A 26,366-nucleotide genomic window follows, 5' to 3' on the forward strand; every position below is an offset into this window, starting at 1 on the left:
GTTTCTTATTTGTAAATATCCCAAAGCAGCAGTCCGTCTGTGCGTTGCAGTCGACGTGGTTGCATTTAATTAACTTGAGCATTCCACAGTCTCATCATTCACACGACACGTGCTGAAACAGCTCCAAACCTTTGACTACACAATGACTCTCAGGTCTCAAGTCACATCTCCAGTGCTCAGCCCGGGGCTTTGAAAGCACCTGCCGACGACTCTGACGTGATCTTCTGCTGCTAATTGACCTCCTGCTGCGAAGAGTTTAGGAACGCTCCCGAAGAGACGCGGCGACGTCAAAGCGTTCCCTTCTGGAGGAACGTTTAGTCCAGGCGCCGCGTTTGGTTTCTGGCGCTCGGCGTCCGCCAGAGAGGCAACAGCTCATCCCCTCCAACCAGTCTGGGAACGCAAATGTGGCCTGAATATTCAGCGTTACCCCCCCTACACACACACACACATACCCCCACCCCCGGAGCTATTATGTGTGATGACATATCCGAGTGGAAGTGTGTGTGTGCTTGGGACCAACATTTGTCTGGAATGAATCCCAGGAGAGTGAATAAACCCGCAGAACCCTGATCTTTGGCAGCGTCGTGTCTTGTTGGGTTTCCGTCCCTCTATTCTCGTCTTGTCTCGTCCAGAATTCGTAGCTATACATACGAAAAATAATGCGCCATGAATTGCTATTGGTTCTGGACTCTGGAGTATTATCCGACACACTTGTTCGGATATCGAAATCAAATGTTTTTCGGGTGACGAGACGATATGTTTTTTAGGGGTGGGGGGAAAAATGATCTTTTATTATATCTTAGATGAAGTTTTCCTTTGGGGACAATTTGCGATGGAAAAAAATGAATAAATCACAATACTCAATATATCGCAATACTCAATATATCGCAGTATGGTGATAGTATCAAATCAGGACTCAAGTATCGTGATAAAATTGAATCGTGGGACCTCTGGTGATTCCCACCCCTAATGGTTTTACATTATTTTAGCCAAAGTTTAGCCAAAGCAGAAACATACACTTTATCACACACATGAAATTTGACCCATCTGAGGTATTTTGGGAGAAGTGGGCGACTGTGATGAGGTGTTCAAAGTCTCGCTCAAGGGCACTTGGACATGCAGAAGGTAGAGCCGGGATCCTCTCAGTTGTTTTCACGTTTTATTGGGAGAGATTATACAAAAATATAAATGATATCCACTAGTCTTCAACTCAGTGTGGCGATTCATGTCAAAGAAGACAACGTCCTCCTCTTTATATCCAGGAAGTAGTCCCCTGCATCTGCAGTCTAAGATCAGCGATGTTCATCAGATGCAAATATCAGGAACAAATCAAAACCTTCACACAAAGGTCAGAAGTCACAACTATATTTGATTGTGTGTTGATTTTTAATGAATGGAACCGAGGATGTGCTTCACATTGTGGACGCGATGGGCCAAGAGATGTTTTACAGAACACGTGACCGAAGATAAGGATTAGTTTTCATTAGTTTTTTACTTTAAGAAGTCCCTTAATGTTTCAAAGAAGGGATCAAGAGTTTGCTGACGACTTCATGGTGTTTATCATGAACCGCCCTTTCCGTCTCACCCTCTCCCTCCCTCCCTCCCTCTCCCTTCCTCCGAGGCCTCCGGGGGCTGATTTGTTGTCAAAGGAAAAGAGCGGGAAAGCAGACAAATGAAGAAGAATAATGCTGCCACACAATCAGAAGCTCGTCATCCTCACAGACATGGCAGCGCGTTAGCACGGAGAGAGATTGCGTAATCTCTCCGCTGAAAGCCGCCCACTCACTCACTCACTCACTCCCAGTGAAAGAAAAATGTAAATGCAAAACAACCAACCAACAAACGGACGAGAAGATCACGTGCACTGCAAAAAAAAAACTCCATCTTAAGAAACCACTTCATCCTGCAGTGAAGGTTAAAGTCTTTAAAATTAGATTATTTTACTCGTTTCAATTTGGTTTTATTGGTAGAAGTGAAATTTCAACAACATATTTCTAGAAAATGCACGTAAACAACAGTTTAATCCACAGTTGCAGAACAGGTTTTGCTGTTAAAATGGACATTTCCTCCCCAGTGCCATAAAGTGCACGACATCACCTGAACCACGAGCGGCGGTGGGACTCACGTTCTGCTTCCCCACGATGTTGTCGAAGGGCAGCTCGGGGCTCCAGGACGCCTCGTTGAACGTGGTGCTGCTGGCCCGCCGGTCGGCCGAGCTGGCCGACTCCTTCATGATGTCCTCTGGCAGGCTGAGCGTGCTCTCCTCCGGCTGCTTGATCAGGTAGGTCTCGATGTTGTGGCGGCGGAGGAAGTCGTTGCGGTCCTTCCCGTGGCCCTCCTCCACCTCGTAGTCGCCGTTCAAGCAGTCCAGAGCCGCTTTGGAGATGTGGATCCTCCTGGGAACAAGGCCAGTCAGATTCATCGGGAGCACGGTTTACGATCTCGCTTTAAAGCTTTGGCCACTAGGGGGCAGAAGAACTCCACAACGGCTCGGACACATTATCGCAAAAGAGTGTGTTTTAAAAACGGCACCTTGCATATCTCCGCAACCACAAGGTCGATTAAATTCATTTAAATTGCTAAAATACCGTAACTCTTGTGAGATTAGGGCTGTGATTATTTTTTTAAATGATCGTTAAGTTTAATTATTTACGTAAACTCCGGAACTTGCCGTGACGATTGTAACGTTTCACTAAAACCTTTATAAGTAACCCTTACAACGTCGGATTTCAGTCAATTAGGAGTCCCTTGGGCTCAACATATTCTGTCTTGCACATGGCCCCAAAATCAAATATACATTATGAATCTGTCAAATTCCAGAGTCCAGCAGGTGATGCCAGTCACACCAGAGAGGAGCAGCTATAACCAGTGAGATGTGCCGGTGGGAACTAGATCCTGACAGATCCGCCGCTGCTCGAAGGTCCAGTTTGTTCCTCGTACATCGGCAGACATTCAGCCGTCTCTTGTGTCCGTGGCAGAAACACTCTGTGGCTTCCGTACATGTTATGCAGCTAGAGTTGAGTCGGGGCTACCGGTCAGGGTTACAGCACGGTTGGCGAGGTTTTTTAAAACCAGCCGTTAAAGAACTAATCCCGTGTCTCGAGGCCAAATGGGAACATCAGAGGAAAAATGTGGAGGACCCTTTAAATTGATCAAAATATCCCTTCAATGTGTATTACCCTTAAAAAAAACACAATTTTACTCCCACATTTTCAAAGGGCGCTTCTCTTTCACGGATCTCAAAGTATTTTGAAGAAATTAGCTTGTTTGGACTGAAAAAAATGTGTTTGTAAAAAAGAGAAATAGTGTTTTTAAAAAGCAGAATTTAAACCCATGAACTCTCTTTCAAAATTAAATGAACCAAAAGGATATACATGAAGTATGAAATAAGAGCTATAAAGCTAAAACCTCTCAGCCTGGACAACATGTTTCGTCTTGTCTTCTTTATACTTATACTGTATTTTTTACGATTCATTCATGAGAAAAAATATCAACTTATTTGTCAAACTGTTTTTGAATTTTGAAAGAAATATGCAATAGCGGGTGTCATCATAGATAATGTGACCTTGAATGGTAGAGATTAGGCTTTGGCCTCCAATGGTAAAGGTGAGGCTGTGACCTTGAATGGTGAAGGTGAGGATTTGACCTTGAATGGTTGAGGTGAGGTATCGACATCTTGTGAGAGTTTTCTTCTTCATTTTCTAATCATCTCAACATGACGTCATCATAACCAAAACACCTGTGGTGCATTTCTGGCGGTGCACCTTTGCTGCATATCATTAGACCGTCAATCAGGCCACGTTTCCTTTGGTTCTCTCACCCTGGGATTCCTCCGGACTCCAGCTTGTTGGCGATGTCCACGTCCCAGGACCAGACGTCAAACTGCCACTTCCTGAGTCCCAACACTCCGCACAGCACGGAGCCCGAGTGGATCCCGATGCGCATGTCGATGTCGTGCTTCGTGCGCGATCTCACATATCTGGAAGGAAAGGAAAGAACAAATAATAATCACCATCGGAAAAGATCCAGCAAACATTACGTTTTGAGTTCTGCTCTCAGTAAAGTAGATGAGATACACAGTTTGAGTGTCGGTGCCTTGCTGGAGGACACCTGGACTAGAGGAGGAACCACCAACCCGTCCATTAATAGTCAGCCTGCTCTTCCTACAGCTTCATTATGATTGATAATTCATTATAAATGAGTCATAATTGGGATATAACATGCAAAGACACTGGTGTGGTCCTTTAAATTGAACACTACCAATACTAGGGTTTAATACTGTATTTAAAATCAATCTTTAAATTGATAAAGTAATGCTGTCTGAACGTGAAAATAAATATTTAATAATGAACATGTATATTTTAGTGCAATATTTAAAATAAATGTATGTATTTAGTTTGTTTCTTTGGGCAGATGTTCGGCTTTCCGTCTCCTCCAGGGGTAACTCTGCATTAAAGGTTTAATTCAGCAAATGAATACCCATGAACTTGACCTTTGCAGAAACAGAACACACAGATAACAACGGCGGCAGAAAAAAAACACACGGGTCATAAATTCACAGAGAAATGAGCGCGACGTGTTTCACGCGTATTCAGCAGACTCTTCACACCGGTTAATAAACGTGTTTCTCATTTCATACTTATTTATTATCCCCCGAACACAACCGAAGCAGAACGAGCTGATGAACGTCTGCGAGGAGCCCAACAGGGGCCACATTTCATGCTTCAGGAAAATAAGCGATGAATGCGAGGTGAAAGGAATGCTGGGAGTTTTTTGACAGGTGCTTAAAGTCACCTCGAGGCAAACTGCAGTTAGTCACGACAATGATGACAATGATGATGATGGTGATGATACTTAATTGAGTCTGCGGGTGAGTTCAGAGGTCAGCGCCACGACCAGCACTAACTACACATGAGTCTCTTCATCGACCCCGCGCTCCATTTATCATCAACAAAGGATGCTCTAACAGAGCATCAAGTAACCGCTCACTAAGCCCCGCCCCCCGATAGCTTGAAGGTGGAGTGAGAATAGACCCAAAACCCCACAACCCGTCAGGGTTCATACACATTCTGACCAATGGATTTCATGACTTTTCCGTGACTTTAAACCAGATTTCCATGACCAAACATTTAGTGAAATCTGGGTGTAAAAATGAAAAAGTGAGAAAATGTAGTATTTAAACTAACAATGAGAACACAAAGCATACAGTAAACCTTAAATGACACAAATGAATGAGACAATAGTTTGATTAAAAGAATAAACATTTATATAGATGCCTGTATGTATGCCTGCTTATATTTTGAGCGCCTTTCTTTTAAAAGCATATTAATTATTTCAAACTCAGCGTAAATGAACGTCATGAACACATGAATATAACATATTTTTTTCAAGGACTTTTCCAGGCCTGGAAATAACCATTTAAAACGTGTTACTGCTTTGATCCCAACTCCCTTTACTTGATCCTTACCCCCAGTTTGAGAGACCTCGACTGGGCAGTGGGCCTTTAGAATGGAGCCACGAGGCTCGAGGGCCACTGGTTTGAACCTCCACTTGTTACGTCATCAGGAGCTGATTAAATAATATATATGTAAGTAGTAGAAATATCCGCCCTGCACGGATATCATAGACATGGGCTCGAAATGCATTTATTTTTGGCAACGTTTAAAAAGTTTGCTGGACAACTGAGAAGAAACACGACTTTTCAGATTGGATCAGATCAGATAAAATAAGATAAAGTAAAATAAGATAATCCTATATTAGTCCCACAGCGGGGGGCACATTTGCAGGATTACAGCGGCACAGTGGAGACACGATCATAACAAGTATAATAAATACGTAACCTCACAGTAAAGGTATATGACCGAAAGTCCTTCCATCCCGCTGCTGTCAGGCTGCACAACCAGCTGAGCTCACAGTAGACCACAGACACATAGAACACTTTAATCACTTTGGTTACGTTCATCTGGTGCAATATATAATACATGTAAATACTTTCATATCCTTTTTTTTTATTCCGTCTGTATATTTAATATTGCTGTTGTATTCTTCTTTACTGTTTTTATTACTGTTTTACCGTTTATTTATATTACTTGATTTTTATTTACTATGTGTCTCTTGTGTGCACTGCTGCTGTAATCCTGCAATTTCCCCACTGCGGGACTAATAAAGGATTATTTTATTTGATCTTATCTTATTTTATAAATAAGTTAAAAAAACATTTAAAAAATGATGACTGAATGGTTGATAAATGTTTGATGGATGCAGGCACACCTGCAGACGTGCGTCCCAACTTTTGACGGCGCGACACACACACGCACACACACACACACACACACACACACACACACACACACACACACACACCATAGAGGAATTATGCACCGAGTTGCACAGTGGTCGTCTGTAAGCAGCTCACCATATTGACTTAATAGTGTCCAGTACAAATCTCACGGCTTAACCATCACTAATCCCTCTTTTTCCTCTGAAGATCAGTCCTCTCCTCCTCCTCCTCCTCCTCCTCCTCCTCTCCTCTCCTCCTCTCCTCTTCTCCTCCTCCTTCTCCTCTCCTTCTCCTCTCCTCCCTCACCGTCACGCTGGAAGTGATGCAACGCGACCAAAAATACGACAAAGGAAGATAATGGAGATGAAGACGCCTTCGGCCTGAAAGAGAGCAGACTCCAGAGCTTCATCTCTGCTGCTCTCCTCCTTTCCTACGGAGCTGAATCAAGTCATGTGTTGTGATTCACGAGCTTATGAGCTCTGTATATATATACTGTATATATTTAAACAAGGCCATCAGTCTGCGCTCCTAAAAACAACGTTCCCATAACATTGCATGACAGTATTTTCTCCTCTATGTTTGTGTTTTTAATCACAGGGACGTTTTCTAACCGTGGTCCGCTGAGGGAGGAGGTCCAGGTGGATGGAGAGGTCTAACAAACAGAGGACTGTCACCCACAGGGCTGTTAAAAGTTCCATTTAACACCAAAAGTTAACGTTGGCTCATTTAAACGTACAGCTGTAACTTAGATAACGTAAGAAACGCACCTGTATTTAAAGCCATTCCATAATGCATACAACGCATCAAAATGTTGCTGGACACTGAACCCCAAATAGCTCTCGCAGGCTGTTCTGATGTCAGGTAGCGCCTTGCATTGCAGCTCCTCCCATCAGTGTGTGAATGGGTGTGAATGGCTGAATGACATGTAGTGTTAACCTATATCGTACAATGTGGAAACAACGTAAAAAAACATAATATCCATGTATCTTATTGTATCCAATAACGTACAACTATAAGCCGCTAACTGGTAAGAGGACCTTCTGGTTCAGTATGCTTCAAACCAAATAGAACAATGAATCTAAAAAAACTCAAATCACAAACAAACTAAAGGACCAACAACCGTTGACGTCTTTCAGTTTGAGCCTGCAGAGCGTCATGGCGGTGTCATGGCAGGGTCACAGCAGCGTCTGTGTCATAGCGGTGTCATGGCAGCGTCATGGCAGTGTCTGCGACATGGCAGCGTCTGCGACATGGCAGTGTCATGGCAGTGTCATGGCAGCGTCACGGTCGCATCATGGCAGTGTCATGGCAGCGTTATGGCAGCTTCATTGCACCCTAATGACAGCGTCATGGCAATGGCAGCGTCAAGGCAGCCTCATGGCACTCTAAAGGCAGTGTGATGGCAGCGCCATGACATTGTCATGGCAGCAGGCCGTACCTAATGGTCTTGATCATGCTGAGGCCCATCTCCACACAGCAGTGGGCATGGTCCTGTCTGGGCTCCGGGAGGCCGGACACACAGTAGTAACAGTCTCCCAGGATCTTTATTCGTAGACAGTGGTTCTCCTGCAACAGGACACAGCAATTGTTTAAAAAAACACACAGCATACAATACATGTATATATTTAACCCTGCAAAGGGGGAGAAGAGAAATTAAATATGTTATTCGTGATCGAAAATAGAAAGTGGCAATTAAAAAAAAAACGGTTCTGCATTGACTATGAAATCCTGCCCGGCGGAGCACGACAGTCAGGAGAACATGCAGTCCGACAAGAGTCCAACGGCGAATCAATTATTCGCTCTGTTGTTTTGAATGAAATATTAATCTGGCTGATGGAGTTTCTTTATTTAGCTTTCACGAGCATCAGCGGGGGAGGGGAATGTTTTTATGACTTATTTTTAAACAAGATGAAGAGTGGAAAAGCAAACTTCATGAGAGGCCACACTTATTAATATAAACAAAATTTGTATCACATTTTAATCCCAATTTAAATATGAAATCTAAGATAATTTATATTGGGCCTGGAAAGAAATATGTACTCTACTCTTGGGCACCTGAAGGTCCTGGAAAAATATTATTTCCATGAAAATGCAAACATTTTAAATACAGTTTTAAATATATCATATTTTCTTTGGTGATTGTGTCAAATCAAACTGCCCTTCTCTCCATAACCAGTAACCAGTCACCAATAGCCAATAACCAGTAACCAATAAACAGTAACCAATAACCAGTATCCAGTAACCAATAACCAGTAACCAGTCACCAATAACCAGTATCCAGTAACCAATAACCAGTAACCAGTCACCAATAACCAGTAACCAGTCACCAATAACCAGTATCCAGTAACCAATAACCAGTATCCAGTAACCAATAACCAGTTACCAGTAACCAGTAATCAGTCACCAATAACCAGTAACCAATAACTAGTATCCAGTAAACAATAACCAGTAACCAGTCACCAATAACCAGTATCCAGTAAACAATAACCAGTAACCAGTAACCAGTAATCCGTCACCAATAACCAGTAACCAGTCACCAATAAAAAGTAACCAATAAGCAGTAACCAAAAACCAGTATCCAGTAACCAGTAACCAGTAACCAGTAGGCAATAACCAGTAACCAGTTACCATTCACTAGTAACCAGTAACCAGTCACCAATAACCAGTAACCAATAACCAGTATCCAGTAACCAATAACCAGTCACCAATAACCAGTAACCAGTCACCAATAACCAGTCACCAATAACCAGTAACCAATAACCTGTAACCAGTAATCAATAACCTGTAACCAGAAACCAGTAACCAATAACCAGTCACCAATAACCAGTAACCAGTAACCAATAACCTGTAACCTGTAACCTGTAACCTGTAACCAGTAACCAATAACCAGTAACCAGTAACCAGTCAGGAACCAGGAACCAATAACCAGTCACCAATAACCAGTAACCAGTAACCAGTAACCTGTAACCAGTAACCAATAACCTGTAACCAGTCACCAATAACCAGTAACCAGTAACCAATAACCTGTAACCTGTAACCTGTAACCTGTAACCAGTAACCAATAACCAGTAACCAGTAACCAGTCACCAATAACCAATAACCAGTAACCAATAACCAGTCACCAATAACCAGTAACCAGTAACCAATAACCAGTAACCAGTAACCAATAACCAATAACCAGTAACCAATAACCAGTCACCAATAACCAGTAACCAGTAACCAATAACCAGTAACCAGTAACCAATAACCAGTAACCAGTAACCATGCAATATCCTGCTCATATATGGTTTGATAAGTAGAAAGAAACGGACACAAGCAGTTGTGTACATATATGGTACAATATTCAGATAACGTTAATAAAAATAAGAATACGCATGCTCCAAACTAAACTTAACAGTGTATTGAAACTGACAACAGCTGTCACATCACTCACGTGTGCGAGGCGGTCGAATCGCGCAAAGAGCTCGTTCAACATCCGCACCAGCTCCTGCGCCGACAGCGTCGTGGAGAGGTTCGTGAAGCCTTTGACATCTGCGAAAAGAATGCTGAATAAAATACGGAAATGTCACTTTGATATCCAGGTTCATCTCTTTATTAAAAAGCATCCACATGTTACCACTTGAAAAGGAAGACTTCACCCCCAGAATGAGCACAAAGCATCAGCTTGCTCTCCAACTCTTGGAGAAGAACTCAAGGCTTCAATGATTCGGGTAAACGGCGGCCATGTTTAGAGAAAGCAAAACTCGATTAAAACATTTGTTCGGGTTTTGACGTTATTGTTCTTTTTCAAGTGAGGTAGAAATCCACTCGCTCAAAGTGTTTACCGTCCAAAAAACGACACAGATTATAAATTAGTTGTCGTGTTTTAGTTTTGATTAAAGTAAATGAATCTATTGTTCTGCTGGCCCGGTTCTGCACATGTGCAACTCAACGGAGATCTGAAGCTACTTCCATCATCAGCAAAGGAAAACAAAATGTATTTGTTAAAAGAAAATATTTAACGATTGCCCAATCAGGCAACTGAGTTGCTAGATTTAATTGCCCAACATAGCATTTTACTTCAAACTCTCCGGTCGCACGCTCACTTTACGAACACCGTAACCTCTTTAACTCAAGCAATTTAAAGGCGAAAATTGCGAATGGTTTGCATTCAACTAAATACTGAATATCTCCTCAACCCCAAGGTCTATTTGAATCATTTTTTTTCTTATCGTAACTATAATTAATGTTATACATAGCGTAGCTCTATATGTTAGGAGTATATGTACGAGGTTTGGCTTTGATTGAGTGAAGTTAAGCATTTCTAATGATTATTTTAGTTCATGGTTTTCGAGCGATCATGTCCGTGAGAGTTTGGGCGAGTCTGAAGCATCAGAAGAATTCAGGTTTTATTAGTATTCATTAAGATGCATGTGTTGGTGAAGTGGTGAGCGTTCACTCTGGATAAAGGAGACTTGGAGTCCACTGGGACAGTGTTTTAGTTAAGTCTCCTTCAATTCATCAACTTTTTTCTCTGTTTTTTTGGAGTGCAAAACTACGTTTTCTTCACGGATTGAAGGAAACGGGGCGAGTAGCCGACACACAAACGAACATTTTGTGAGAAGTTTTCCTTTAATGCTGTTAAAACATTAAACTGAATGAAGTCTTGAACACAAAAGAAACATTCCTTTCTAACAAGAGCATTTAAGTCTTCGTCACTCATCAGAACGTGAAAGTTGGGAAACCTTCAGCGGCACATCACAGCTAGTTACAGCATAGTTATTGTTGTAGAACCATAATACTTTGGTGTCTACTGAGTTCTGCTGTGTTTACCTGTCGTCAGGTAACAACAGTCAGTATCAGGTATCAGGTGTAAATCTGGACGACGTCGTCACGTAACAGTTTGAAAGAGGAGAGGAAACTCAGGTGGAAGCTAACAGACACTTAGGATGGAAATATATTTATGAGAAGATATCTAATGTGCAGGAATAATGTGCAGGATTTAGTAGCTCAGTCCTTTGGGACTTTACCTGGGAACCCTTCGGTGTTCAAGCCGGTTCAAAGCCGACTAAATCTCTCTAAATATATAGAGAGAGAAATATCTCTGCATATCTATAAATAGATGTATGTATATGCCAACACGTTGCCTCACCTGACGTTCTCGTAGCGGTGGATGTAGATCCTGTGGAACTGATGCTGGAGGTGTTCGTCCTCTACATTTGTCATGTCGTTGATCATTTCTAAAACTACAAAACGTGGCAGGACTGATAACACCAGTCTCTCCTGTGGGGAGAAGAAGAAAATAATGCAACGTTATTAGTTCTTAAAGCAAGAAAATAGATAGCTAATAATGGTATTTGGATGGCATAACATGTTAAACACCTAAAGTGCAAAACTATCCTTCTTATCAAGTCATTTTTGTTGACTCTCTTTGAAGAAAAAATGACATATTAATTGAGAAACAACCAATTTTACAGTATGTACAAATATATAAAATATACACACACACTCACAATAGTTGATACATGATTTGTATGCAGCAAAGTCCAACCTAGTTTGTAATAATATAATATATGTATATGTGTGTATATTGTACATTTCCTAAGAGCTAAGTGTTATATGGTGAATAGCAGATTAAGAGCAATGAGGAATTAAATGTTGACACAAGTCAGTCCAACACAGAGAATTAAACAAGCAAACATGAGTAAAGGAACCTTGTGAAACACATTACATAAAGGCCTGTCTGTGAGGAATAATTCATAAGATGACTCTGCCAGCCTAAGCTCCTGGAGCAGGATCCTCCAAAGCCTCCAGGCCCGCAAGACAACCACATTTGTCTTGTGGTTTTTCTACTGACGCAGTTCCACTTGGCCAAAGCAGAAACAGAGTTTGAGTGGGAGCCATGCAGCGTCCTTCAGTACTTTATGGCCTCGGGCATCTGCCTCCTTCAGACACCGAACACATTCAAACAAAGACGCAACTTATTCAATCTCAGAACCCATCAGTCTGACGGCCATTAGCCTCTGGGGCAATAGCTATGTGTCCTCTGGTTGTATAGAAGTCTATGCTTCATGTGTTAAAGCTGCATTCTCTCTCTTGTCCACCAGGGTGCGACTCCTCTGGTTGTATAGAAGTATATGCTTCATGTGTTAAAGCTGCATTCTCTCTGCTGACCACTAGGGGGTGACTCCTCTGGTTGTATAGAAGTATATGCTTCATGTATTACAGCTGCATTATGTCTCCTGACCACCAGGGGGTGACTCCTCTGGTTGTATAGAAGTATATGCTTCATGTGTTAAAGCTGCATTCTCTCTCCTGACCACCAGGGGGTGACTTCTCAGGTTGTATAGAAGTCTATGTTTCATGTGTTAAAGCTGCATTCTCTCTCCTGACCACCAGGGGCAACTCCTCTGGTTGTATAGAAGTATATGCTTCATGTGCTGGATGACACATATCAGGAATTATGCATACAGCTAAAAAATGTGCCCTTCTCCATATGTATATACATGTTGATGTTTTTATAATGTGAGTGTGTGCACTGTGTTAAATGCTCTGCAGGAGCGCAGGTGTTCCAGCTCTCAGCGCTGTAGTGTCTGTGTTTGTGTTGTTATCTGTGCATCTCCCAAATGAAGGTCCAGAGAGACCGACATTCCAGCGGAGCGTTGCTAACGCTTCTCTGCTGCGTCACAACCAGACGCTGCCGGGGGTTTGAGAGCCGGAGAGGCGCTGCAAGAAATGTGGATAGAGCTTTTTTTTATTTCACAGTCGTCTTGAATTCACAGAGTTTGACCCTGTGATGATCTTTTATTTATAACCCTAACTCTTTTTTTCTGCATTTTAAGGCTGAAACATTGATACACTGTCCTTGTTTACCACTTCAAATCCCCGATTTAGCTTCGCAACTGTGGTATTTTATCCTGTTTTACATTAAATGCACAAAAACCACAGAATACTTTCGTTTGTACAACGCTCACCGGCGTCTGCACTCTTTTCTGTTAATTTAAAAAGAACTTAAGTGCGTGGCACGAGATTTTGTTATCCACAAAATAACTCCGACAATCATTTTAATAAGTTAACAGTTTTATACTGCATATCTTTTCATTTCACAGTTGATATAAAGGTGTTTAATCAGTGTTTAAAAGAGACAAGAAGCTTCCCACAGGTTCCCAAGTTCTCCGTTGCTGTCGTTCTACATTAATCGTTGTTTCACTGTATAATGCACAATTTGTTTTATAATATACGTACACATCATCTGTCACTGTAAATATGAATCCTACGAGCTGTATATACAATATAAAGACATCTTTACGTTCACATGCTGTAAATGATCCTTCAATCCATGTTTGTTTGGTTTACACTTGACGTTCGTCATTTTTGCTTTTAGATATATACGAAAATTTTTTACTTTTTTACTCCTTACAGTCCTGTTTATTCTTTACCTTTATGTCAGCTCTTGTCCTTATTTATATTTCTGTGGAGGTACATCAAGAGAGATGAAGAAATAGAAGTGAAATGCCTTATATGTTTGTGCTGATTCTGATTCTCTTAAACTCTAGAATTTAACAAATTTTATTCCTCTGCACAAACATGTAACAAATGAAAAATGAAGCAATTTAAAAATGAAACAAATACAAAATGAAACAAATTTAAAATTAAACAAATTTAAAATGTAACAAATAAAAAATGAAACAAATAAAAAATGTAACAAATAAAAAAAAATAAAAAAAATGAATGTAATGTAAAAATGAAACATTTAAAACATGAAACAAATAAATAAATAATTTAAATAAATAAATTAAAAAATATATACTATATATATATATATATATATATATATATATATATATATATATATATATATATATATATATATACAAAAAAAAGATTAAAAAAATAACAAATAAAAAAAACTTTAAGAAAAAAAATGGGAGAAAAAATATATTTAACAAATGAAAAAAGTAACAAATACAAAATGTAACAAATAAAAAAAAGAAACAAATCCCAATAAGTCAATGCCTTTCATGTTCTAGTCTAGTTGTTGCTGGTTCCCTGTATGGTGTTGTGGTCTTGTTTCCCAGGTGACATTCTTTGCAGTGGACGTTGGCTGCAGACAGTTTGCTCCACTGGACTCGGCCTCTGGTTTGGACAGTTGAGAGCCGGCGGCCTCAGTGTCACGTTAGCTTTGAGAGTCGTTATCGCAGCCTGATTTTAGCCGAGGGCTGAAGCCCCTCCCGCTCGCGGACGATTCCATATTCATATTTCATTCGGGTCGTGTTGAAGGGTCACTTAAAAACACTTTGTTCCTTCTTCCTGCTTCTAAAGTTGACCCACATTTATAATCTGTGCTCCTGCCCATCAAAACATTTGGGTTTATTAAAAGATGCATAATTGCCGCCAAGAATTATATTATATTTTCTTTACTAATATAATTGGCACCAGTAAGATGACACGATTCAGAGGGACTCCAGTAACTAAATCAACCGGAAGCAATACAAGTGACGGGAAAATGTGTGTATATGATATACAAGTCGTGAACTATAATAAAAAGAACAACTTTATTTATATAGCACCTTTCAAACCAGAGTTTACAAAGTGCTCTACAACTATGGTGCTCTACGTTCCACTCAGGCGTCACTTTTGTACTTTTTCAGTTTCTGTCTTTTTAACATGAACGTTCGTGTTCACAGGAAAACATTGTGGTTAGTTTAAGGAAAGCATCGTGGTGTAATGTCGTCAACTAGACAAGTTATGACCCAACGGGCCAACATAGCCTTACGGTTCCTTGGAGGCCGGGTGGCCGTATAACTACCATAAAAGTGTGGGTTATAAGCCGCTACTACCTTCGGTGGTTGTCCCCGCTGTAGCCAGCTAGCGCTGCTGCTAGCTCCCCGCTGCTGCTGCTACTGCCTGCGTCCCCGCTGCCCAAGTCTGGCGTCAAGTCGGGGCTGATCCCGCTACCTTCGACGGTTGTCTGGGAGCTAGCGGGGAACTAGCAGCGGCGCTAGCTGGCTACAGCGGGGAGCTAGCGGGGACAACCACCAAAGGTAGTAGCAGCCTATAAGCCGACCTTTACGGTACAATAGTTTGGGCATTGGGTCTTTTATTGCGTGTCAAACCCCTCTGACACTCCTCTATTTCTACACCGACCTCTGTCAAAATAAGAAGACACAAGGACACGGAAAAGCATTACATGTGTTGGTTTAACACAGGACACAAACAGTGGTCTCCAGGGTGAAGGTCCTGTCATTTTCTTTTTCTACGTTCCTCCTGTCATACGCCCAATTAAAGCGCGCAGTATTTATAAGTATGAAGCTGTTATTTCACCACTGGAGGAGTGAGAACGAGCTTTATATTAATAATAATTCATAAGAAAGCAGATTTAGATGAGCGAGAGATTCAACATGTTGGATACAGGATGAGTTGTAGAAGATAAAACCCAACTGGCATTAACACTTTATTGGCCACTTGGGGGCAGCACAACAAGCTGTATAAACACCGCTGACGAGTTCATGTGGTAAACATGTTTAGTGAATGCAAGCCAGATATATTCTCTCTCTTTTAGCTCTGATGTTGGTCTCCTCCAGAACCTGAGGGCTCACCAGCCGTCTCTCAGTGTGCCTGTCTGAGAGCAGGTGGTGGAGAGGTAGTTTATCAGAGCTCGGTTGATGCAAACAGCTGCTGCTGCTGCACACTGAAGCTGAGGACCGAAAAAAAACAAACAGCTGATGCTAAAACGCTCTTTGGAGCTGACAGGATCCGCAGAGTCACGTCATTTTAAAGGACCCGCTTCACAATCCATTTTAATATCAAAATATTGATTAGAGCAGCTTTTAAACTCTGCAACCTGTGTCTGCCTTCGTATCGGTCACACTTTGCTGTGGCTCCTGTAGTACAGGAATACCCTGATTGGTTTCACATTAAGGAGCTCTGCTCGGGGCCGAGGGCCCATCTCGCTCCATTACGACGTCCCAGAGCGTCCCGGAGCGGCCCAAACCCTTCCAGGAAACACAACGCTGTAAAAGCTTTTCTGTGGCTTCTCAGGGCCTGAACCACCACTCCAATGCATAAACAAAGCCCGGTATGACTCAGACTATGTGTTCTGTGTCTATTTGAGTGTGTGCGTGTGTGTCTGTGCAGGGTGTGCGTGACAGCAGCGGATCGATGCAGCGTCCACGTTATTCTCGTCTCAGCGGGCTCATTAGCCGAGCCGCTAACATCCAGTCCTGTCGACTGGAATCCATCAATCGCTTTGCTCCTTTTATCAAAGTGTCTTCACACTCACGCCAGGAAGTCAAAAACACATTACTCTGTTGTGTTTGAAGGTCATTTAGAGGTCACTGTGATCTCTTAAAGCAGAGCGACCAGACTGAACTTCAGTTCTGAATCGACTAAAACTCCCCAAATCCTCCGAACTCCACCACTGCTGCTGTGAGTTATGATCCGTTGTAAATGCAAAGAAACCCACAGCAGTAGCTCCCCCACAGAGCATCGTCTACCCAACCGTCACGCACGCACACACGGAAACAAGTCCACAGCCGACGCCGGAGGCCGACAACGCTCAGCAGGCTGGAACGCTTCACGGGGAAAGAGCTCTGGGAACGAGGACCGACGTCAAGAGGATTCTCGGCTGGTTATCCTCTTTGTCTCTTGGTCTCTTTGTCTCTTTGTCTCTTCGTCGTGGACTCACCTGTCTCTGGTTCTCCGTCTCCAGCCGCAGCCGAGCCTCGATGCAGCGCCGCGTCTCCAGGAAGGCCTGCCGCTGAGCGCGGTCCGACAGGTAACTGATGAAGATGCCGGCGGTGTTCATGCACATGAACAGCACCGCCTGAGCCGCGACCTGAAACACACGGACGTAGAGACGGAGGGTGAGATCTCACGGACACACACACACACACACACACATACACGTTTGGAATAAAATGTTTGTGATGAAATATCACAATTTTAAGCTTCGTTTCGGTTGCGTTTTTCTGACGGAGACGTTCGTGCCACGTGATGCGTTATTGTAGTTTCTGGCTGTGGTATCACTCCCGCTTTTTCCTGTTCTTGTTCCTGTCTCTAGAGATCAGAGTTTGTTAAAAAGCAGCAGAAGCAGCTGATGTAACACTCTGCCACATTCTCTCTCTCTCAAGATGTTACATTGACCTGTTATCGTGTTCCAAACGATCAGTTTAGAAGAATCACAGTGTTCATCTGTCTCACTCTCATGGAGGAGGGGTGTGTGTGTGTGTGTGTGTGTTTGCAGAGTAAATACAGTCCCAGACTGTAGGCAAGTCCGGGCATGTCTGGAGCATCTGCTACCGTCTCCATGAAAAGGTCACTGGGGTCGGGTCGCTGTATCTGCAGGCGGCTGATAAGGGAGTCCATCAATAAGTCACGATTGCAGGTGAGGAGGAGGGTTTTAAAATGTGTCCCTCTGGCATTTAAAGGCACAACTGGATTACCGGCCCGAGGGCCTCCAGAGCTCCAGGGTCCTGGTCTTCGGGGATTGTGCACCACACTAACCAGCTTGATGAAAAAGGCCTCGCGGGAATAAAAGAGTTGTTCTGATGCCGACACCATTTACGGAATTATTCAAACTTAACGAACTTAAAAAAAAAGAAGTAAAACCACACGTCTCTTCTCACGGGTGTTACGGTACTTCGGCAATTTAAATGAATTAAATCGGAACTGTGGATGACACAATTTTAGTTTAAAAAAAAAAAAAAAAGAAGGGGAAGAAGGGGAAAAAAGAGCTGCGGGTTTAGCTGGATCAGGTCTCTGCACCGATATCACGTTATCATGTATCGGCTCATTGATCCACCACAACAACAACAACAACAACAACAACAGCATTCAGATACGTACGTCCTTCCCAGTCAACCCGGTGAGTCATTATCAGACCGTCAGAGCAACTGACTTAGTGGAGTAGAGCAGGCCTGGCCAACCCGCGGCTCCCGAGCCGCATGCGGCTCTTTGCCTGGTTTCATGTGGCTCTTGCGTTCATATCGAAGTTTGTGTTTTTTTTTTTTTTTTTTAATCTTTTTATTGATTTTGCAAATACTTTAGACCACTGGTGTCGAACTCAAGGCGCGACGGCTTGAAAGCCATGAAATCGCGGACCCGTTTTCAGTCATTCGCGGACACGTTTTCAGTCCGTCAGGACGGTCATTTTACATGGGCAAAAAAAAATAAAAAATCCTGTGCTTTTATTTTGAAGGGATTTTTTAATGCGGCAGAGTGCAATTTATTCAATTTCAGTCATATTGATGTCATGTGTTGTAACTCTGTTACGTTGTTCATTCTGGTCACATGACATCTATTGCTTCTGTCCATCCGGGGAGAGGGATCCTCCTCTGTTGCCCTCCTGAAGGGTTCTTCCTGTTTTCCCTGTGAAAGGGTTTTTACTATCTTTATTTGGGGAGTTTTTCCTGATCTGATGTGAGGTCCCGGGACAGGATGTTATTTGTACAGATTGCACATTTTAATTTGTGATTTTGGGCTATATAAAATAAACTGAATTGAATATTCAGACACTCCTCATTGCTGCGTTCACAACACACTTTACTTGCGTGAGTTTACATCAGACTATTTGTGATAGTTTGCTTCATTCCCAACCTTTTTTTTTGTTATGTTCAAAAAGGCTGAAGTTATAACATTATTATGTGTGTTGTATTACCTTGTATCCTTAAGAAGCACTTTTGGGTTTTTAATTGAGTGTGAAAGGGAATATTTCTGTTTGGCATACTGTGATACTATCTCAGGTTCAAACCTAGGTGCCATATTTTCATTAAATCAAATTGAGAAGTTGAAAATGTTCCTCGCTTTGGTCGCGGCTTGTCATTCAGGGTGATGGTGGGTCCTGCAGCCAGATCAGTTAAACCACTGCCCCAGACCACATGCATGTTCTTAGAGTTATGTCCTTCTCAACTGTGACAAAAAAGCTTTGAACAAAGTTAATATAATAACGTGTGTTTAATCTTTGTCTTTGTTATTTTCATCTGTTTTAAGTTTGATCTTTGATAGAGTAATGTTGGTTTCTTAACCCTAAATTAAATGGATTTATGTCGTAGTAACAGAGACATTTTAATTTTTGGCTCACGGGGGGGATGTGGCTCTTTGCAGTAAGACAGTAAAAAATGTGGCTCTTAGTCTCTGACTGGTTGGCCACCCCTTGAGTAGAGGGACTTTCACCAAGGAGACCGTTGTTCATGTCCTGTGTGGACCTAAAAGTCAGCGTGGACTTTGGAGGAAGAACAATGTTCACGCCCCAACAAAGTTGTAACAAAATGGTCCACGCTGAATTTTTATTGAAATAATGTTGTGTGACTCCTCCATCTTTGCTTTTTCAAATAATAGAATAAAGAAATTTTAAATCACATTCAGGTAAATCAGATTGCTCCATCAGAAAAAATAATAATAATAACAACATGTGCAATCACTTTGTTAGAACAATGCAAATAAAGTTCTATCTGTTCAAAAAATAACTAGTATTTTTTTTTAATAATAAAAAATTCTCCCCCCGCGCCCCACCTGTAGTACCTCAGCGCCCCATTATTGTGTCAGGTGGGTGGAGAGTGACACACATGTTGTTGTTGTTGTTGTTGTTCTCGTGTGTGTGAATGGTGTGATACATTGCATCAGCAGTGTTTTCCGAGCAGTCCAGATGACACACTTTCTGTTTCCCCGGTAATGTGAGCGTGTGACTCGCGTTCGTCTCCAAGGGTCAATGAAAAAGGCGTCTTGTATTTAAAATGCTTCTCTTCTAATTCACTCCTGAGCCTCTTCAGAGGTGCATCAAAGTGATGCTGATTAAATGTTTCATTGCTCCCCGTCTGATGTCTCGGTTTCTCTTTTCTTTTTTTCGGCAGGAGAAAAGGCTCTCGCTCAAACACTCGAGGCACGATTGTGCGACGGGCTCAATTGTGTTGGACGATAAAAAGCTCCTGTGTTCACTTTCAAGAAAACTTAAACTAAACTCTCACGCTATCAGCGGTTAATGTTTGCATTCATACAAAAGCTCTGCCAAGCGCCTACATTACCCACAGTGCAACATGGTCTCTGACTGTTCGGTCAAAGATTCAGCTCACGCATCCTGCAGCAGAGATGAGCAGCTCCAGAGGTCTGGTAGTTCATCCATTAATCGGCCCGTTTGTTGCCGTTCTGAGATAATTGGTGTTGGTCGATGCTGCTGACAAAAGTCTGCAGTTAGCCAGTTAGTGAGTTAACCAGTTAGCCAGTTAGCCAGTAAGCTAGTTAACCAGTTAGCCAGTAAGCCAGTTAGTGAGTTAACCAGTTAGCCAGTAAGCCAGTTAGCGAGTTAACCAGTTAGCCAGTTAGCCAGTTAGCCAGTTAACCAGTTAGCCAGTTAGCCAGTAAGCTAGTTAACCAGTTAGCCAGTAAGCCAGTTAGCGAGTTAACCAGTTAGCCAGTTAGCCAGTAAGCTAGTTAACCAGTTAGCCAGTAAGCCAGTTAGCGAGTTAACCAGTTAGCCAGTTAGCCAGTTAGCGAATTAACCAGTTAGCCAGTTAGCCAGATAGCCAGTTAACCAGTTAGCCAGTAAGCCAGTTAGTGAGTTAACCAGTTAGCCAGTTAGCCAGTAAGCCAGTTAGCCAGTACGCTAGTAAGCCAGTTAGCCAGTAAGCTAGTTAGCCAGTTAGCCAGTAAACGGCGCGAAAATAACATTGTTTATTTATTTTCTATTCATGTAAGTTTACAAATGTTCTTTCTTTTGGTTTTAATCTTGATATTCCATGTACATTGTATTTAGTTTACACTTTTTAAAGTCTGATCAAGTGTTAATGAAGTGTTAATTTATTAAGCCCAGCTATTTTGGTAAATATTCTAAGTGCAATCAAACACAACATCAGTATTATTTATGGGGCAGCCTGCTCTCTAAATAAAACCAGTATTCCACGCCTCCATACTGTTCTCATACTTTTAAACTCGTAGTCTTCAGACGCTGACCGATCACAGGAGACCCTGAAGGCATCACGCTTCCTTTTCCAACACAGACACATTTTGATGTAGAAAATTAAATGTTTTCTGATGCCGTCAAAGATTTGGTTCCCTTTTAACATATGTAGCAGCAACGAGACGTTTAAATGGCGAAGAACATTACAGACTGGGCCTTTACGGTTGTTTCCAGTAAAAACCTGCCTTTTACCGTAAATAAAAAATAAATCTTTTGGGGTGACTATCACGTTGGAAACTGAATATGTGTGGGAGTGTTTTTTGTTTCCTTTAAGCCATACAAAAACACACAGGGAGCCGTCTTCCTCCCCCGAGGCCCTCCACGGTATCTCACCGAGCGCATTACGGTGAGTTACTGTGAACCTCTCCCAGGACGCCATCAGCGCCGGATTCAATTTTCAAAGTCTCCCATGAAGGCCTCTGCTCCTCCCACGGAGACCGGAATTAAAAAACCCCATAAGCTGCGGCAGCCGCGGCGGCGTCCATGTTGTTTTTGGAGGGAAAAAAAGAGCGGCACCGGCTCGCCATAAAGGGCATCAGCATGGAGACCGCCGGTGCACTCATTAAAGGGAAATGCCAGTGATGTGGATGTTTTTAACAAGGCCTCATTAAGAGGAGCGGGCCGGGGAAGAGGCGCAGCTTACAAACAGCTACATGGAAAATAATGAGGCGGAGGTTAATAATAGCAATAATTATCGTAATGTTTTCAATTTGAATCAAGGGTGAGGAGTGACATGTTCAGCGTGACATGGGAAATAAACACACGCAAGTCTGTACTCCAGATTTAACACTGCGTTAACAGAAGACAGATTGAAGAGACGGGGTGATTAATAAGTAACACAGCAAAATGATTTGACAGCAAGAAAGAAACCCTGCTTCAATATTTCAGAGCGATCGGTTACCTCAAAGCACAATGACGACACATATATTTAATTAATGGAGGAGGATCTCTGTTGGTGTTGTCTAAACCCAACTGTTGGTGTTGTTGTTAAGCTGCACGCTAAGCAGCCGGCTACGAGCAGCAGAGGGATTTATTCTGCGGCTCCTGATCACTCTGATGTTTGCAGAAAGACTTTTGAAGAAAAACAAACTAAAGCTCAGTGTTTTCTCTCCGTGGAAGAAACTGTCAGAATTGAATCCACCAGTGCAAACAGCTGTGGTCAGCGTCTCTGTTTTAACTGGATTAAAGCCGGCGCAACTGGAATGAGGCGGATCTGAGCGTCATGAATCTCTTCTGTCACATGAAGAACGAGCGAGATCACACCTCCTGGGGTTCACTCATTAGCCGTATTAAAACAGGGATGTTTCAGTCTACCGAGGCTCCATCAGTCTTTCTAAATAACCTAAAAAAAATAATGAAATGAGAATCAGAACCTCCTCCTTTGTGCCCGGTTAGAAACACAGAGCTGCGACTCAGTGAATGATGAGCGTCAGTTTCAATTACTAAAAATCCACACTGACAGAATATTACGGCAACATTTCTCAGGTGGAAAACCTCTGAAGAGCTGCTGCCACATTTACATTTCAGAGTTGTATTAATGGCGCTCATGAGGAGCGGCTACTCGAGAAGAACTCCACAGATATGATAGACACTTAACAGTAGGGGTGGGAATCACCAGAGGACCACGATTCGATACTATCACGATACTGCGATATGTTGAGTATTGCAATTTATTCCCTTTTTTCCAACTGCAAATTGTTCCCAAATGAAAACTTTGTCAACATATTTGATCTAATAAGATAATAATTTATATAATAAAAATTCGATACTTGGCTTTCGTGTATCGATACAATATCGCCACGCAAAGTATCGCGATACTATGCTGAATCGATTTTCCCCCCACCCCTACTTAACAGTGTATTTTATTATGTTTTCTAAACTGTTGTAATGTTTCTTGGCCCCTGTTATGGTCAATTTGGTTTAATGTATGTGTCTTTCGACTCCTGTACAGCACTTTGTGACCATTGTCTGCGATAAGTGCATTATAAATAAACTTTACTTACTTTACATACTGGATTATCAAAATGTTCAGAGACGTACAACGTATTTAACTTTAGGCAAGGCCTGTTTATTAGTATTGATTCAAAGTTCTTCACATAAAAGCATGAAAAGCATTAAAAAGGAAAAGGAAAGAAGATTTAAAAAAAAATTATGATCATTCATTAAAATATTAAAAACAGTCTGAAAAACGCTATTAAAAAGCTAAAAGATAGCATAAAAGTAGCAAAATGCAGAAATGTATCAATCTCCTTGAATATGGATAAATAAAAGGCGATAGCAGACAGAAAAGATTTAAAGGGACATAACAAATGATTATACTTATTTTAACCCAAACCATCATCTCTTCCTCCACCTAACCCAGGAGTGGACGTTTTCTAAAGAGACCACTTTGGACCCGCAAATCAGCCCAAAAATGGAAGCTTTAAGTAGAATTTCCAGGTAAGTTACTTACATTGACTGAATCTTTCTATCGTTAGTTAGTTCGCTACATTTTAACTCCAATGCATTTATTTGAAAGGTTTCCAGGTTTAGCTTCTTTATCAGATTTGACTTAAAACCTCTTTAGGCCCAGTCAGTTTAATGGCGAAAATTGCGAATGGTTTGCATTCAACTAAATACTGAATATCTCCTCAACCCCAAGGTCTATTTGAATAATTAAAAAAAGCTATAATATACAGAAAATCCTTGTGAATATAGATAATAAGTTCATATATGTGTTAGTGGTATATTAGTTTATGATAGTACACAGAAAAGGAAACATAAATATATATAATAAGGTCCCTTGGAGTCATACCTATGGTGTATGTTCATATTTAGTGTGGAATAGTGTCATAAACATGAAAAAATTGACTTATATTTATTTGTAAAGCCAGGATGTGCCGTTTTTTTTTTGCTGTATGACAAAAGAGGCCCTATTTGGACTGGTTGGGCTAGGGAGCTCGACGAAGAAATCTGGGGTTCAGAAGGTTAAAAACATACGATCAAGCTATTAAATATGACGCATTATTATAGAATAAACATGCTACTGTCAGAAGGGGAAGCTGGTGCCACTCTGAGATAATTTTTGGGAGCAAACCCTAATTAAATGAGTTGGACAAAATATGATAAAATATTAAAAAGACCTTTTCTTGGGCACACTCTTTGGTATCAGTATAAAAACTCCCACTGCAGCTGAACGCGTCCCAGTTCAGGGTTCTCTTTTCTTTCTGTCTGAGTGAACATCAGAAGGTTCAAGCACTTTTTATTCTTTAATTCAATTTTCCGAAAACCGCACGGATCTGCGCCCCAAATTCCGAATCCCGTGGCATGTGACCTATATGCGGCTCGTTACCATGGCAATGTCTGATGTCATTCAGGAGAGGGAGCAAAGGGAGCTATTAAAGGGTGATGAAATGTAACCTTATAGTTTGCTTTTTTTGCTGTGATCTCTCTGGACAAGAAGCGATCTTATTATTATTGAATCATTTGGGTGTTATAATAAAAGGTACACATGTGAGATTTTGTTCAGATGTGTAAATATCAGTCTATATGTTACTGGTTAAGAGTAAATGAAGATGACACACAAAAAAAAATATGTAAAGGTTTGAGGTCCGCCTAGAAAAAAATCACTTTCAGGTTGATTATTTCTTTGAAATGATGCAGCTGTAATGTCCAACTCTAACCCAAATCATAGCACAATATGTGAACATTCTCTCTGCAAAAGTTGACTTTGATAAAGTGAAGCAGAACAAAGTTAGAGAGGGTTTAGTACAGAGAACATTCAGGCGAGGACTCATTGGGGCCATTGGGGTTATTTGAATGTGTTCATGTACCAAACCACATATTTCACTTGTATATTACTTATGGTGTTCAATACATCCAAATACAGCAGTTTTTGGCTTTTCTTTCATAAAACACGCTATGATTTACAGTTTTATATAGCAATCGCTCAGTCTTTAAAAGGGTACAAAGATGTTATTGGTGTACGAGCTAGTTCGACGGCCTCGTCACACTTCCTCTCGACAGTCTGCCAGCAGCCGTTCACCTCCAGAATCGCAGCTTGCTTGTTTTCTGTCAAGCTGAATGTGTAAATTGGACGAACGTCTGTGAACACGAGCGACGGCGTTACAGCAGCTCCCGTCTGACGGGATGAAAGCTGAGATGTTCTCCAATATGTTCCCAACGTGTGATCACAAGCAGAATCAAGCGTTGCGTTGGCTGTGGCCGTCTTTAGAGTGTGAATGCTCATCATCAGGAGAACGCTTCCAAAGCCTCTACACTCTGAACAGCGAGGAACTTCCTGAACCGGTCTCAGTCTACTGCTGGTCCTCTATAAACCTCAGACTAGTCCTGGTCCTCTATATACCTCAGACTAGTCCTGGTCCTCTATAAACCTCAGACTAGTCCTGATCCTCTCTAGACCTCAGACTAGTCCTGGTCCTCTCTAGACCTCAGACTAGTCCTGGTCCTCTATAAACCTCAGACTAGTCCTGGTCCTCTATAGACCTCAGTCTAGTCCTGGTCCTCTATAAACCTCAGACTAGTCCTGGTCCTCTATATACCTCAGACTAGTCCTGGTCCTCTATAAACCTCAGACTAGTCCTGATCCTCTCTAGACCTCAGACTAGTCCTGGTCCTCTCTAGACCTCAGACTAGTCCTGGTCCTCTATAAACCTCAGACTAGTCCTGGTCCTCTATAGACCTCAGTCTAGTCCTGGTCCTCTATAAACCTCAGACTAGTCCTGGTCCTCTATAGACCTCAGTCTAGTCCTGGTCCTCTCTAGACCTCAGACTAGTCCTGGTCCTCTATATGCCTCAGACTAGTCCTGGTCCTCTATAGACCTCAGTCTAGTCCTGGTCCTCTCTAGACCTCAGACTAGTCCTGGTCCTCTATAGACCTCAGACTAGTCCTGGTCCTCTATATACCTCAGTCTAGTCCTGGTCCTCTATAGACCTCCATCAGTAAACAGACCACCAGAGAGAAGATGGTATGGTTCTATAATAAAATAAAACAACCTAAAAAAGTCATTTCTAAGAGTCAGTAGCGGTCACCTGGATACACAGGAGAGTAGAAGGAGTCACATGTGTGTGGCTCCAGACAGCCGTAGTGGTTTCATAACTGCATCACCTGACCTCTGACCCCTGATGAAACCCTCTGAGAGGCCCGGCAGAGGA

At 42.0% G+C, this 26,366-nt stretch overlaps 1 protein-coding gene across 1 annotated transcript in view; it reads right to left on the reverse strand.

Annotated features, from left to right (window-relative positions):
- adcy8 (adenylate cyclase 8 (brain)) overlaps positions 1 to 26,366 on the reverse strand; it is a gene marked incomplete at both ends in the record, with an annotated part of 72,626 nt that overhangs the window by 31,334 nt on the left and 14,926 nt on the right. The window contains 6 exons of the mRNA XM_079218985.1: positions 2,126 to 2,396; positions 3,821 to 3,979; positions 7,719 to 7,846; positions 9,714 to 9,825; positions 11,412 to 11,542; positions 16,947 to 17,096. Coding sequence (XP_079075111.1) covers positions 2,126 to 2,396; positions 3,821 to 3,979; positions 7,719 to 7,846; positions 9,714 to 9,825; positions 11,412 to 11,542; positions 16,947 to 17,096 — 951 coding nt within the window. The remainder of the gene's footprint in view (positions 1 to 2,125; positions 2,397 to 3,820; positions 3,980 to 7,718; positions 7,847 to 9,713; positions 9,826 to 11,411; positions 11,543 to 16,946; positions 17,097 to 26,366) is intronic.

The sequence above is a fragment of the Taurulus bubalis genome (assembly GCF_910589615.1).
Source record: "Taurulus bubalis genome assembly, chromosome: 1".
NCBI lineage: Eukaryota > Metazoa > Chordata > Actinopteri > Perciformes > Cottidae > Taurulus > Taurulus bubalis.